Genomic DNA, 14,655 nt, shown 5'->3' with positions numbered 1-14,655 from the left:
CCTGACAAATGTGAGGAGTTTTTGTCATTTTTTAACAAATGAGGTGGAGAGGATTAGGATTCAGATCATTCTTCTAACTGAGAATTGTCCACTTTTCCTATAAACTGCATTAGACTTATTTGAACACATCTCAGTGATGAATTAAAAGGAGATATATATAAAGTCTACATGCATGCTTGATGTTATTCCCACTATGTTTCTTAAACAGTGGGCTCATGCATCCTCTCCATTAAAGGTTCATTGGCTTCTGGTATTTTTCCTGCTTGTGTCAACCATGCTGTCGTTCAACCACTCCTCAAAAAAAAGATATTCTAGATCCCACTGTCTTGAATAATTACAGACCCATATCCGAGATACCATTTTTATTGAAGGATTTGAAAATTAATTGTTATCATATTAGACTGATAAAAGCATCTTTGAGCTATTTAAATCTGGTTTTAGATCACTTCACAGTACAGAACTGCACTCATCAAAGTGGCAAACGATCTGTTACTAACAGCAGACACGGGAAATTGCTCAGTTCTAGTGTTTCTGGATCTCAGTGCAGATTTTGACACCATGGACCACAGTATTTTTCTAGGCCGTCTGTGAGACTGGGTCAGTGTCAATGGGTCTGTTACTTTGGAAGGAAGGAAGGAAGGAAGGAAGAGAACTTCCTTCCAGTTTCTTGTGATGTGCCCCATGGTTCAGCTCTGGGTCCACTGCTCTTCAGTTTGTATGCTTCTCTGCCACATAATCCAGAAATATAATGTCTCTTTCCATTGTTATGTTGATGACATACAATTATATCTGTGAAACCAGATGACATATCCAGCCTTGTATCTTGTAATCAGTGCCTCACTGACATCAAGTGCTGGATGTTTCAGATTCAGATGATCATATCATATCATATTGTTTGGCCCACCACACATGATGAGTCCACTTCAGAAAGACCTGGGTGGTTTTTCCTCAAATACAAAACCTTATAACTTTGGGTCATTTTTGACTCTGACCTATGTTTTGGGGCATAAGTAAAGTGTTGTACGGTCATGTTTTTTCCAATTAAGAAATATTGCCAAAATTAAATCATTTTTATCTGGTAAAGACCTAGAAATGGTAATTAATGCCTTCATTTCTTGGACTGCTGTGACTATACTCCATAAATCTCATTAGCTCATATTTGCTGTTGGTGCAGAATGAAGCCGCCAGGCTCTGCTTCATGTAAATGTAGAACTGATTTTAAGATTTTATTGATCACCTACCTAGAACATGGTTTAGCCCCAACCTACATCATCAAACTAAATGTCCATATCCTCAACAGTTCACCTTCTGGTTGGTAAATGTCTCTTCTCTCAGTCCAGCCTCCTGCCACTATAGAAAGTCTGTATCATCTTTAAAGTCTGTTTTAAATCACTTATTTTTTATAAACTTGCCTTTTCTTGATGTTTATATTATGTATTTATTGTTGTCACTTGTGTACCTGTGTTATATTACCTCTTCTGCCTGTTATTATTAATATATACTATTGTTTTTTTTATTGTTCTTACTTCTGTTACTGTTTGTTTGTATTTTTCGATTGTATTATTATTATTATATTATTATTAGTATTATTTTTGATTGTGTATGTAACCAATAAATCTGATTTGTTTCGATTTATATATACAGTATATATATATATATATATATATATATATGTATTTGCATGACGTCACCCCCCACCCCACCCCCCACCCCCCCTCAGTAATACGCAGCCTTTCTGCAGCATTGACTTTAATTAGTCTCAATAAAACCAAGCTGTAACGACTTCCTCCAAATGAGTTTTTCACTGATCTGTCTGAAAGGAAAAGCTTTCCTCCTTCATGAGGAAGGAACACACATTCTGAAACATAGATTTTATTCAAACAAACAATTAAAAATAGTTTATCATCTGCCAGAATACATAAAGCACAATTCAAAACAAAGTCTTTCTTTACATTCATAAAGAATCATTGTGTTTCATGTCTCTGGAAAAATCTAAACAATTGATCCAAACTGTTGGAATCATTGATAAAGTAGGAACAGTTTGCTGTACAGTTTCTGGTGAAGATGCGGGAGGAACGGAGTGACTGAAAAAGACGAAAGAGTGATGGCAGGATGGACGGATCAACAGGACGTGAAGGTTTTCCAGAAGAAGTTCTTGCATCCGGCTTTGCGTTCCCGCGGGGCCAGCAGCGGCCCGGCGGCGCGCTCCAGATCAACATGAACGTCTTCCGGTTCTCCGACCGGAAAATCGTCCTCGAGCGCCTCGTTCTCAGACTGCAGCAGGTCCGACAGCAGCTCCGCCAGAGAGTAGCGCGAGACGTCCTGAACAAACACACAGATACACATCATGTTATCATCCATCAACACTCTTTGTCTCTCTATCAGTGAGAGAGTCCCCCCCTCTCTCTCTCTCTCTCTCTCTCTCTCTCTCTCTCTCTCTCTGTGTCTCTCTGTCTGTCTCTCTCTCTCTCTCTCTCTCTCTCTCTGTCTCTCTCTCTGTCAAATTACAACTTAATTATTTGGTCACTTTTTTTCCACTTAATATCAATCTATCTATCTATCTATCTATCTATCTATCTATCTATCTATCTGTCTATCTATCTATCTATCTATCTATCTATCTATCTATCTATCTATCTATCTATCTATCTATCTATCTGTCTATCTATCTATCTATCTATCTATCTAACAACAGGTTTTAATGTATAAATCCTTGGCGATTTAATGTTTTTTTCTTTTTTTCGTTTAAACCAAACCAGCGGACTTCAGTAATCAAGCATCTGGAGAGCGGAGCTGATCTCTGGTTCATTCAGACTAGAGTCAAGAATAAATTCTGTTTTTTTATATTCAGACGGTTTGAACACATTTATCATAAAACTAAAACGCTCCTGCTGGTTTGGAGCTAAACATCAAAACATGATGACATGAAGACGTTAAATCACCAAAACATCAAAACATAAAATTAAAACATTAAAATGTGAAATTAAAATATTAAAACATGACGACATGAAGACATAAAACACTGAATTAAAACAAACATGAATAAAGAAAAATATAAAGACATTAAACAGTAAAACATTAAAATTAGGAAATTTAAACATTAAAACATTAAAACAGAAATTAACTTTAAGACATGAAAACAGTAAAACATTAAAACATGACATTTAAACATTAAGACATAAAAAAAACAGACATTAAAACAGTAAAACAGCACAGTCAAATATTCACACATTAAATGTGACCAGTTTCTGGAGAGAAAAGGTCGGATCTCCTCAGCTGATTGGCTGATTGGATTTCAAATTTTAAAAACATTTTTGTTCATATATATTTTTCATATATTTGAAATAGGCCTATGTTATATAAATATATGTGATAGCTATCGATATATATTGATCATTCTAACAATCGTGAGTGGGGGGAAATGTGCGGATTTTTTCTATCTTTCTTCCTTTCTTTCTTTCTTTCTTTCGTTCCTTCTTTCTTCTCATTTTTCGTTCTTTCTTTCATTTTTTTTTTAAGTTGCGGGACTTTAGGAGTGTAGGAATGTCCTGTCTGCCTGTCTGTCTGTCTGTCTGTCTGTCTGTCTGCCTGCCTGTCTGTCTGTCTGTCTGTCTGCCTGCCTGTCTGTCTGTCTGTCTGTCTGTCTGTCTGCCTGTCTGTCTGTCTGTCTGTCTGTCTGTCTGCCTGTCTGTCTGTCTGTCTGTCTGTCTGCCTGTCTGTCTGTCTGTCTGTCTGTCTGTGTATATCAGTCAGAATGCGGACCTGTTTGGAGCCCAGCGGGGACCTCTGGAGCAGCAGGCGGAGTTTGGAGTCTCTCTGCGCGGCGGAGGCGCTGCTGATGGAGGCGATGAAGGAGAGGAGGAGCAGGAGGCAGCGGAGGCGCGGAGAGACCATCTTCTACCTGTCTGTCTGACTGTCTGTCTGTCTGACTGTCTGTCTGTCTGTCTGTCTGTTAGAGAGAGAGTGGAGAGACTTCTCTGCTCTGTGGTGAATATCTTCGGATCTTCTTCAGTCTTCTGGTTTCTCCTGTTAAAGCGGCTTTTATAAAGCCCGACTGACGTCAGGTGAGAGGGGTGTGTGTGTGTGTGTGTGTGTGTGTGTGTGAGTGTGAGGGAGGGGGTTGGGGGGTGGGGGGGTAGGGGGGGGGAGTCGGCCGTGTCTCTGTGACTGATGATGATGATGATGATGATGATGATGATGATGTTTCCACCGATTAGAGGCAGCGGCAGCCTCCTTTAGTGAAATGAGTCGTTTTTGGTGGCGAAGTGTTTGGTTTCCTTCCTGCTGACAACATGCGAGGCATCAGACAGATGGACGTCACTTCACATGTAGCCTACTGTCTGTTAGCGTCATAATGGAAGTAAAAACACCAAAACCTCCTCAGGATCCGGTCCTCATCCTGGGGCTGATGGGAAAAACAGATTTCTACATTTCAGATTCAGTATCATTTCTATTCTCTCGGATGTTTCTCCGTCTGCTTGTTTCTGGTGATTCAGACTCTTCTGATAATTAATCAAATGACACAACATGAAAACTCACCACTCTGTGTGTGTGTGTGTGTGTGTGTGTGTGTGTGTGGGGGGGGGGGGGGGCACAACAGAAAAGCTGTGTAGAACCGACCTGCGCAGAACCGACCTGCGTAGAACCGACCTGTACAGAACAGATCTGTGTAGAACTGATCTGTGTAGAACAGATCTGTGTAGAACCGTCCAGCTGACGGACTCGACTGAATTCGTTCTCACTGTTTGTGTCCTGCTGAGGACCTTAATGAGGCCAGCGGCCCAGGCTCCCTTTATTACACAAAAACTTTATTTCTTTAATTTACAGAACAGCAACGAACGAAAATCTACTGCTAATACTACTAGCCTATAGATACAAGTACTGCTAATACTGATACTACTACTATGGATACAAGTACTGCTAATACTGATACTACTACTATAGATACAAGTACTGCTAATACTGATACTACTACTATGGATACAAGTACTACTACTACTGCTCCTCCTGGGTAGTTCAGAGTGAGAATGATGAAATCTATTTTGATTCAGTTTGAGTTTCCTTCATTCAGAACTAATAAGTTCAGAGTCGAGCTTTGTCTACTGTTTATAATTGTTTATGGCTTTAATTGTTTATGTGTTTATTAAAGCCTATGTTGTTTACATGATATCTTGGTTATTGTTTTGAATACAGGTTTAAGAAGCTACTATTTTTTTATCTGTCTTTATACTTGATAGGTCAAAGATTAATGTTTTTATAAATCAACAAATCAAAAATGGTAATGATTACAAGGAAAAAACCTAAGAATTTGTTGTTGTTTCAGTATAAACCACGCCCACTTCTGGTTTAAGCTCCACCCAAATTTATCCAAATGCAAATGCAGATATTTTGGTTTAGAAAATATACTAGGGATATTCCTTGCAAGTCACTTGCATGAGAAAAAATATGAGAAAAAATAAAGGCTCTGCAGGTACAAACGTAAAAATTATAATGGCTGCATATTAAAAACAGCGACTAATGCGTATCGACTAAGAACTGGCCTTTATTTTGTATCGTGCCTTTATTTTTTTCTCATATGTTTCTATGTGAGTGGCAAGGAATATCCATAGTATATTTTCTAAGGTATTGTACTCTCCGACCACTGAGCACCTGTTTTTTTGCTCAGATCCAAGACGTTCCTTCCTCATTCCTTTTTTTTGTTTTATATAAATAATTTGGTTTGAACAAATACAACAAGCAACACCAATGAAGAAAAAAGAGCAGGAAAGAAAAAATACAAAAGTAGCAGTAGAGCCAATTAATCAATATTTATTTTAAATAATCCAAGAAAAAACTAAGGCTAAACCTTATGAGGTGTGACAGTCAGTAGGTCAGCAGCAGTGCAGGTGTTGGATGCATGGTCAGGTGTGTGTGTGTGTGTGTGTGTGTGTGTGTGTGTGTGTGTGTGTGTGTGTGTGTGTGTGTGTGCTGGGGGTGAACCAGTTTACTAAAGCAACAAAACAAACATAAAAAGCATCAAAGGGCCTGAAGGGCCTGAAGGGCTCCCCAGGAGAACGAGCCAAACTTTATATCCTCCTCTCCAGGTGCAGCCAGTCCTACTGAGGCCAGAGAGATACCAGAGAGACACCAGAGAGACACCAGAGAGACACCAGAGAGAGAGACAAACAGGCAGGGCCGTGGCCTGAAGACCGTCACTTGTGTATATTATTATATACACAAAGAAGAGCTGCGTCTCTGCACTACTCATACTACTAGTGAAGTATTACGCAATTTCAATCAGGAAGACTAAATCATTCATTCATACTTTCTCTTTACCCAATCAGACTTGGCAAACACTCTCCCTCTCTTTTCCAATCTCAACCAATCAGAGTTAGCTGTCACTTCCCTCTCTTTTCCAGAGAACCAATCAGAGTTAGCCGTCTCTTCCCTCTTTTGGGAGTATAAACACGTCACCTGCTCTGCTGCTGCTGACAAGCTGCCATCCTTTCAGCAGCTGTGACAGCTAACTGCTAACAGCTAACAGCTAACAGCTAACTGCTAACAGCTAACTGCTAACAGCTAACAGCTAACTGCTAACAGCTAACTGCTAACAGCTAACTGCTAACAGCTAACTGCTAACAGCTAACAGCTAACTGCTAACAGCTAACTGCTAAAAGCTAACAGCTAACTGCTAAAAGCTAACAGCTAACAGCTAACTGCTAACTGCTAACTGCTAACAGCTAACAGTGGCGCCTATCGTCTGTAGTTAGCTCCAAAGAGGGCAAAGAATCATTTGTATTTATGAATTTAAAATCAACCTCAAGCACGAGGAAATAAAAGCATGAATGATTGTTCTAGGTCAGAACAGAATTATCTGTTTGTCAAATTTCAGGTGAAGAAGAGAGACAGGAAGTTTCACTGTCTGGAGTCAGAGCTAGACAGCTGATTGGCTGGCACTAACAGGCACTGTGGGAGAATGTTGTGCATTTATTAATCAATCACATTTATTAATTAATCACATTTAATCAGTCACATTTATTAATCAACCACATTTATTAATCAATCACATTTATTAATCAGTCACATTTATTAATCGCATTTATTAATCAGTCACATTTATTAATCAGTCACATTTATTAATCAATCACTTATTGATCAATCACATTTATTAATTAATCACATTTAATCAGTCACATTTATTAATCAATCACATTTATTAATCAGTCACATTTATTAATCAGTCACATTTATTAATCAATCATTTATTAATCAATCACATTTATTAATTAATCACATTTAATCAGTCACATTTATTAATTAATCACATTTAATCAGTCACATTTATTAATTAATCACATTTATTAATTAATACCATTTAATCAATCACATTTATTAATCAATCACATTTATTAATTCATCTCATTTAATCAGTCACATTAATCAATCACATTTATTAATTCATCTCATTTAATCAGTCACATTAATCAATCACATTTATTAATTAATAACATTTAATCAATCACATTTTTAATCAATCACATTTATTAATCAATCACATTTATTAATTCATCTCTTTTAATCAGTCACATTAATCAATCACATTTATTAATTAATAACATTTAATCAATCACATGTATTAATTAATCACATTTATTAATTAATAACATTTAATCAATCACATTTATTAATTAATCACATTTATAAATTAATCACATTTAATCAGTCACATTTATTAATCAATCACATTTATTAATCAGTCACATTTATTAATCAGTCACATTTATTAATCAATCACATTTATTAATGAGTCACATTTAATATGTATGGAGTATGGAAACTGTATGTTGCAATAACAAAACATCATGCAACATACAACAAACTACACCTACTCACATCTGAATGTAGAAGCCATTTTGGATTTCGTGTCACTCATCATGGTACTCGTGTGTGTGGTGTGTGTGTGTGTGTGTGTGTGTGTGTGTGTGTGTGTGTGTGTGTGTGTGTGTAAGGCGGAGTGGGCGGAGCCTGTCAGAGGCTCCCACCTCATCATGGTACTCGTGTGTGTGTGTGTGTGTGTGTGTGTGTGTGTGTGTGTGTGTGTGTGTGTAAGGCAGAGTGGGCGGAGCCTGTCAGAGCGCTGATGTCAGCTGTTGCATCAACCTGTCGTCCTTCTGCCTGCAGCTTTGTCATTGAAAAGCAGTTTACCTGCTGAGGGTTTCCAGCTGCACACACACACACACACACGCACACACACCTAGACACACACACACACACACACACACACACAGCAAGCAGCGACGGATGAGTTCGATTCGTGTCCCGGCATGTGCCTCCATGCACCCAAAGCCGGGCTTCACAGCCGGCTCAGGTAAAGTAACCGGCCCGCTCTGACTACTAACTCGAACTAACCCAGATCTCTGCAGACAGGCTCACAGTGAGAGGAGACAGACATCTGGAACAATTAAAACTTCACTCAGGACATTTTACCTGATCACATGTGTAAAGCAATGTGAACAATGTGAACAATGTGAACAATGTGAACAATGTGAACGGTGTGAAACAAGTAAAATAAAAACATTACACTGTTACTACTGTTGCTACAATTGTAACATCAATTATATACAAATGTAAAAGGTAAAAAAAAAAAAAAAAAAACTCATTCTGGGACTGGTTTTGTGTGTGTGTGTTGTGTGTGTGTGTGTGTGTGTGTGTGTGTGTGTGTGTGTGTCATGTCACAGTATATGTAGCTGCTGTGTGGCAGCTTGTCTCCTCTCCCAGCAGGAGGCCAGTCTGATGTCATGGAGGATCCTGCTGGGTGGATCTGTTCAGTTTTTGGGTGATAGTGATTTCTAATGTGTTTATATTTAGGACAGGTGATGAAGAGCAGCTCTGTCTCCTCTTCCTCGTCCCACTGTGAGCTCAGCCTCTCTGCTGCTGGCAGCCATGTTTGTCTGTCGGCCTTTCTCCACGGCCAGGCCGTGCTCACTGAGTCTGGACTGAGTCTGGACTGGGTCTGGACTGGATCTGGACTGAGTCTGTACTGAGTCTGGACTGGGTCTGGACTGAGTCTGTACTGGGTCTGGACTGGGTCTGTACTGAGTCTGGACTGGGTCTGGACTGGGTCTGGACTGGGTCTGGACTGAGTCTGGACTGGGTCTGTACTGGGTCTGTACGGAGTCTGGACTGGGTCTGGACTGGGTCTGGACTGAGTCTGGACTGGGTCTGGACTGAGTCTGGACTGAGTCTGGACTGGGTCTGGACTTTGTCAAGGTGGTTGTCAGTGTGGTGTCAGTCACTGTGTGCAGATATTCTGCCACAGAAAAAAAAAAAAAAGATATTCTGCCACAGTGTTCTGTCTTTTTAGGGCCAGATAGCATTGCATTTTATTTTGGTGTTTAGTTTGTGTGTCCCAATAAGTAATATCATTTTGTTTTTGTTGAGTTACAGTTTTTTACGATCACTCTGGCTTTAATTTCAGAACCTTGATGTAATTTTTCAAAACTCTAGACACAAAACTCACAACCGATGATCAAAATGCACATTTTTCAAAACACTTCTTCCAGTTGCTTGGATACAATCCACATAAACCTCAGATCATTTGTTCATTGAACTAAATCAGCTGTTCAAAATGACACAACTTAACATCAAAGTATTACCATTTCAAAATGAAATTCACACATTACATCTGAGATGACTGTCTGTTCATTTCATCACAATGATCTGAACTATCAGCTGATACAGCTGCTCAGAATGAGAAGTGACTGTTGCATTACTCTTAATGCAGTTTTATGGAAACTGAGGAACAATATTCCATGTTTAGATCATGAAAGTTTCAGGAGAACGAGATCCACTGACACCAGTTACTGTGGAACATGAACCAACTGGACTACATTATCTATGGATGTAATATTTCATCATCATTCTTTATCAGACACTGTTTCTATGGTCCATGTTCCACTTTTCCAGACCATGTTTTCAGATTTCAGAAGATTCTTCCCCAGATGTTTGGCTGATGAAAACATCCACTGTGATGTGGAGGAGAACCTGAGGCCAAATCCACCAGACAGGGCTGATGGAAATATAGAAGTACAGTAATCAATCCTTTGTTTTGCTTTTTACAGTAAGCCAGGTGACGTTTTACAATACTGTAGTTTTTTTTTTTTTTTTGTAGCTAATTATTTTTGCTTTGATTCACAGAATCCTATTTACATACATAAACATACATAAATTTCAGATTTTGTTCAATGATTCCACTGTCTGTAGTATTCTCTCTACTAGTCCTTTTACAGTGATGTATTTATGTGTAGTACCATAATGAAACATGTATCACATATTGTGTACTACAATATTTAATGATTGTACGAACAACTAAACAGTGAAACTATCGGTATCTTGTGTGTGTGTGATCTAAATTAATGTTCCTGTGGTATTTCATGATAAATGAGTTATTTGAACCAATGATTCTGCAAGTGCAAGGTTTCTTTAAAGATATGAACGCACAATGCAATGTTTTGAACATTGGACAGCCGGTGTTTCAAGTGATGACCGTTTGAGTTTTGTGTCTAGAGTTTTGAAAAATGACCACAAGGTTCTGAAATTAGTGCCAAAGTGATTGTAAAAAACTCTAGTGTTAGTGTTAGTGTGTGTTAGTGTGTGTTAGTGTTAGTGTGTGTTAGTGTTAGAGTTAGTGTGTGTTAGTGTGTGTTAGTGAGTGTTAGTGTTAGTGTGTGTTAGTGTTAGAGTTAGTGTGTGTTAGTGTTAGTGTGTGTTAGTATGTGTTAGTGTTAGTGTGTGTTAGTGTTAGAGTTAGTGTGTGTTAGTGTGTGTTAGTATGTGTTAGTGTTAGTGTGTGTTAGTGTTAGAGTTAGTGTGTGTTAGTGTGTGTTAGTGAGTGTTAGTGTTAGTGTGTGTTAGTGTTAGAGTTAGTGTGTGTTAGTGTGTGTTAGTGTGTGTTAGTGTGTGTTAGTATGTGTTAGTGTTAGTGTGTGTTAGTGTGTGTTAGTATGTGTTAGTGTTAGTGTGTGTTAGGGTTAGAGTTAGTGTGTGTTAGTGTGTGTTAGTGAGTGTTAGTGTTAGTGTGTGTTAGTGTTAGAGTTAGTGTGTGTTAGTGTGTGTTAGTGAGTGTTAGTGTTAGTGTGTGTTAGTGTTAGAGTTAGTGTGTGTTAGTGTGTGTTAGTGTGTGTTAGTGTGTGTTAGTATGTGTTAGTGTTAGTGTGTGTTAGTGTTAGAGTTAGTGTGTGTTAGTGTGTGTTAGTGAGTGTTAGTGTTAGTGTGTGTTAGTGTTAGAGTTAGTGTGTGTTAGTGTGTGTTAGTGAGTGTTAGTGTTAGTGTGTGTTAGTGTTAGAGTTAGTGTGTGTTAGTGAGTGTTAGTGTTAGTGTGTGTTAGTGTTAGAGTTAGTGTGTGTTAGTGTGTGTTAGTATGTGTTAGTGTTAGTGTGTGTTAGTGTTAGAGTTAGTGTGTGTTAGTATGTGTTAGTGTTAGTATGTGTTAGTGTTAGTGTGTGTTAGTGTTAGAGTTAGTGTGTGTTAGTGTGTGTTAGTATGTGTTAGTGTTAGTGTGTGTTAGTGTTAGAGTTAGTGTGTGTTAGTGTGTGTTAGTGAGTGTTAGTGTTAGTGTGTGTTGGTGAGTGTTAGTGTTAGTGTGTGTTAGTATGTGTTAGTGTTAGTGTGTGTTAGTGTTAGTGTGTGTTAGTGTGTGTCAGTGTTAGTGTGTGTTAGTATGTGTTAGTGTTAGTGTGTGTTAGTGTTAGTGTGTGTTAGTGTTAGTGTGTGTTAGTGTGTGTTAGTGAACTGAGCGTCAGAACCAGCTGAGTGAGCGGACTGGTTCTGGTTTTGCTCTCTCTTGGTGTTGCAGGGCTTTGTAATGGTCTGAGTGGGCTCACTGTTTTTCAAATGTTGCCAGAATTTGATTTCTCTTGTTTGTGTTGTGATCAGTTATGGATTTTGGCCTAATTCTGCCCTGCATGTTGTTTGTTGTTTTCCTCTGGACCTGTAAGAGGTTCTTACAGAACTCTGCATGCAGGGTCTCAATTGGATGTTTGTCCCAGTTGCTAAATTCTTGGTTTGTGATTGGACCCCACACTTCACTGCCATAATGGGCAATTGGTTTGATTACTGATAAATATTTTCAGCCAGATTCTAATTGGAATGTCTACAGAAATGTGTCTTTTTATGGCAGAAAGCCAGAGTTTAGAAGTTTAATTTCTGAGTCATACAAAGTGAGGCCGGGTGCTGCTGATTGGTCTAGAGTGTTTGCCAGTTCACTGATGTAAATGTTGAATAAAGTTGGGCTCAGGCAGCATCCCTGCCTCACTCCACGCTCAGAGAGGAAATTTGTTCTTTTATCGCCAATTTTTATGCCGTACTTATTTTCTGTGTTCATTGATTTAATTCTGTCATAGGTTTTACCCCCTACACCACTTTCAATAACTTTGTAAAACAATCCTTGGCGCCAAATGGAGTCAAAAGCTTTTCTGAAATCAATAAAGCATGCAAAAATGTTGTTTTTATTTTGGACTACATGTTTATCAATTAGGGTGTGCAGGGTGTAAATATGATCAGATGTGCGGTATTTTGGTAAAAATCCAATTTGGCTTCTACCCAAGACATTGTGCTCCATAAGGAAGTTTAGCAGTCTAGAATTTATAATATTACAAAAAATCTTCCCCAGATTACTGTTCACACAAATGCCTCGGTAATTATTAGGGTCAAATTTATCTCCATTTATAAAGATTGGGGTTATTAGTCCTAGAGTCCAGATGTCAGGGATGGGTCCAGTTGGCTGGGGGGCGGTGGACGGGTCCAGTTGGCGGTGGATGGGTCCAGTTGGCTGGGGGCGGGTCCAGTTGGCAGTGGACGGGTCCAGTTGGCTGGTGGCGGTGGACGGGTCCAGTTGGCTGGGGGCGGGTCCAGTTGGATGGGGGCGGTGGACAGGTCCAGTTGGCTGGAAGCGGTGGACGGGTCCAGTTGGCTGGGGGCGGGTCCAGTTGGCTGGGGCCGGTGGACGGGTCCAGTTGGCTAGGGGCGGTGGATGGGTCCAATTGGTGGTGGACGGGTCCAGTTGGCTGGGGGCGGGTCCAGTTGGCTGGGGGCGGTGGACAGGTCCAGTTGGCTGGGGTCCAGTTGGCTGGGGTCCAGTTGGCTGGGTGCGGTGGACTGGTCCAGTTGGCTAGGGGCGGGTCCAGTTGGCTGGGGGCGGTGGATGGGTCCAGTTGGCGGTGGATGGGTCCAGTTGGCTGGGGGCGGGTCCAGTTGGATGGGGGCGGTGGACAGGTCCAGTTGGCTGGGAGCGGTGGATGGGTCCAGTTGGCTGGGGGCGGGTCCAGTTGGCTGGGGGCGGTGGACAGGTCCAGTTGGCTGGGGTCCAGTTGGCTGGGGGCGGTGGACGGGTCCAGTTGGCTAGGGGCGGTGGATGGGTCCAGTTGGCGGTGGACGGGTCCAGTTGGCTGATGGCGGTGGACGGGTCCAGTTGGCTAGGGGCGGTGGATGGGTCCAGTTGGCGGTGGACGGGTCCAGTTGGCTGGAATGGGTCCAGTTGGCTGGTGGCGGCGGACGGGTCCAGTTGGCGGTGGACGGGTCCAGTTGGCTGGTGGCGGTGGACGGGTCCAGTTGGCGGTGGATGGGTCCAGTTGGCTGGAGGCAGTGGATGGGTCCAGTTGGCTAGAATGGGTCCAGTTGGCGGTGGACGGGTCCAGTTGGCTGATGGCGGTGGACGGGTCCAGTTGGCTGGAATGGGTCCAGTTGGCTGGTGGCGGCGGACGGGTCCAGTTGGCGGTGGACGGGTCCAGTTGGCTGGTGGCGGTTGACGGGTCCAGTTGGCGGTGGACGGGTCCAGTTGGCTGGTGGCAGTGGATGGGTCCAGTTGGCTGGAATGGGTCCAGTTGGCTGGGGGCGGGTCCAGTTGGCTGGGAGGGGTCCAGTTGGCTGGTGGCGGTGGACGGGTCCAGTTGGCTGGAATGGGTCCAGTTGGCTGGTGGTGGTGGACGGGTCCAGTTGGCGGTGGACGGGCCAGTTGGCTGGTGGCGGTGGACGGGTCCAGTTGGCTGGAATGGGTCCAGTTGGCTGGTGGCGGTGGACGGGTCCAGTTGGCTGGGGGCGGGTCCAGTTGGCTGGGGGCGGGTCCAGTTGGCTGGTGGCGGTTGACGGGTCCAGTTGGCGGTGGACGGGTCCAGTTGGCTGGTGGTGGTGGACAGGTCCAGTTGGCTGGTGGTGGTGGACAGGTCCAGTTGGCTGGGGGTGGGTCCAGTTGGCTGGGGGCGGGTCCAGTTGGCTGGTGGTGGTGGACGGGTCCAGTTGGCTGGGGGCGGTGGACGGGTCCAGTTGGTGGTGGACGGGTCCAGTTGGCTGGGGTGGGTTGGTGGGGTTGAGGGGTGGTGGGGTGGAGGGGTAGTAGCCCAGGTGCACATCCTCTGGAAATGTACGTGTCACTCTCTGGATAGTGGCAGGGTGGAAGTCGTTGCATGGCAGAAGAGTAGAGATGGGGAAGGCCTCAGCCTCTCTGCCTCTCTACAGACCAGTCCTCCGACTCTCCCTCTCTCCTGTCAGTGTGGATGATAATATGGCTGGTTTACCAAACTCAGGGTCAGACAGTACTGGGAGCACGTCTCGTGTTTTCGGGCACCATATTTTTGTGGTTCTTTGGCCTGGGAAAATGTTTTCTTCTTCTAGGAATTTCCC

General features: G+C 42.1%; 2 protein-coding genes across 2 annotated transcripts; both read right to left on the bottom strand.

Annotated features, from left to right (window-relative positions):
• Positions 1-2,121: 2,121 nt before the first annotated feature.
• On the bottom strand, positions 2,122-3,894 carry sst1.1 (somatostatin 1, tandem duplicate 1). Its single transcript, XM_071517881.1, has 2 exons — positions 3,763-3,894; positions 2,122-2,322 (listed from the first exon to the last, which is right to left on the bottom strand). The coding sequence occupies exons 1-2, from the start codon at positions 3,892-3,894 to the stop codon at positions 2,122-2,124; spliced, it is 333 nt and encodes a 110-aa protein (XP_071373982.1).
• Positions 3,895-8,843: 4,949 nt separating this feature from the next.
• Positions 8,844-14,384, bottom strand: LOC139642847 (putative uncharacterized protein ENSP00000383309). Its single transcript, XM_071517879.1, has 3 exons — positions 13,533-14,384; positions 12,770-13,451; positions 8,844-9,289 (listed from the first exon to the last, which is right to left on the bottom strand). Exons 1-3 carry the CDS (start codon positions 14,382-14,384, stop codon positions 8,844-8,846), a joined length of 1,980 nt encoding a protein of 659 aa, XP_071373980.1.
• Positions 14,385-14,655: the final 271 nt, after the last annotated feature.

This window comes from Centroberyx affinis, unplaced genomic scaffold, assembly GCF_046629955.1.
Source record: "Centroberyx affinis isolate AG114_WGS23_722 - 3 ecotype Tasmania unplaced genomic scaffold, CSIRO-AGI_Caff_v1 ptg000535l_1, whole genome shotgun sequence".
Lineage (NCBI taxonomy): Eukaryota > Metazoa > Chordata > Actinopteri > Beryciformes > Berycidae > Centroberyx > Centroberyx affinis.
Note: the sequence above shows the minus strand (reverse complement) of the source record. Positions and strands in the feature narration are given on the sequence as shown.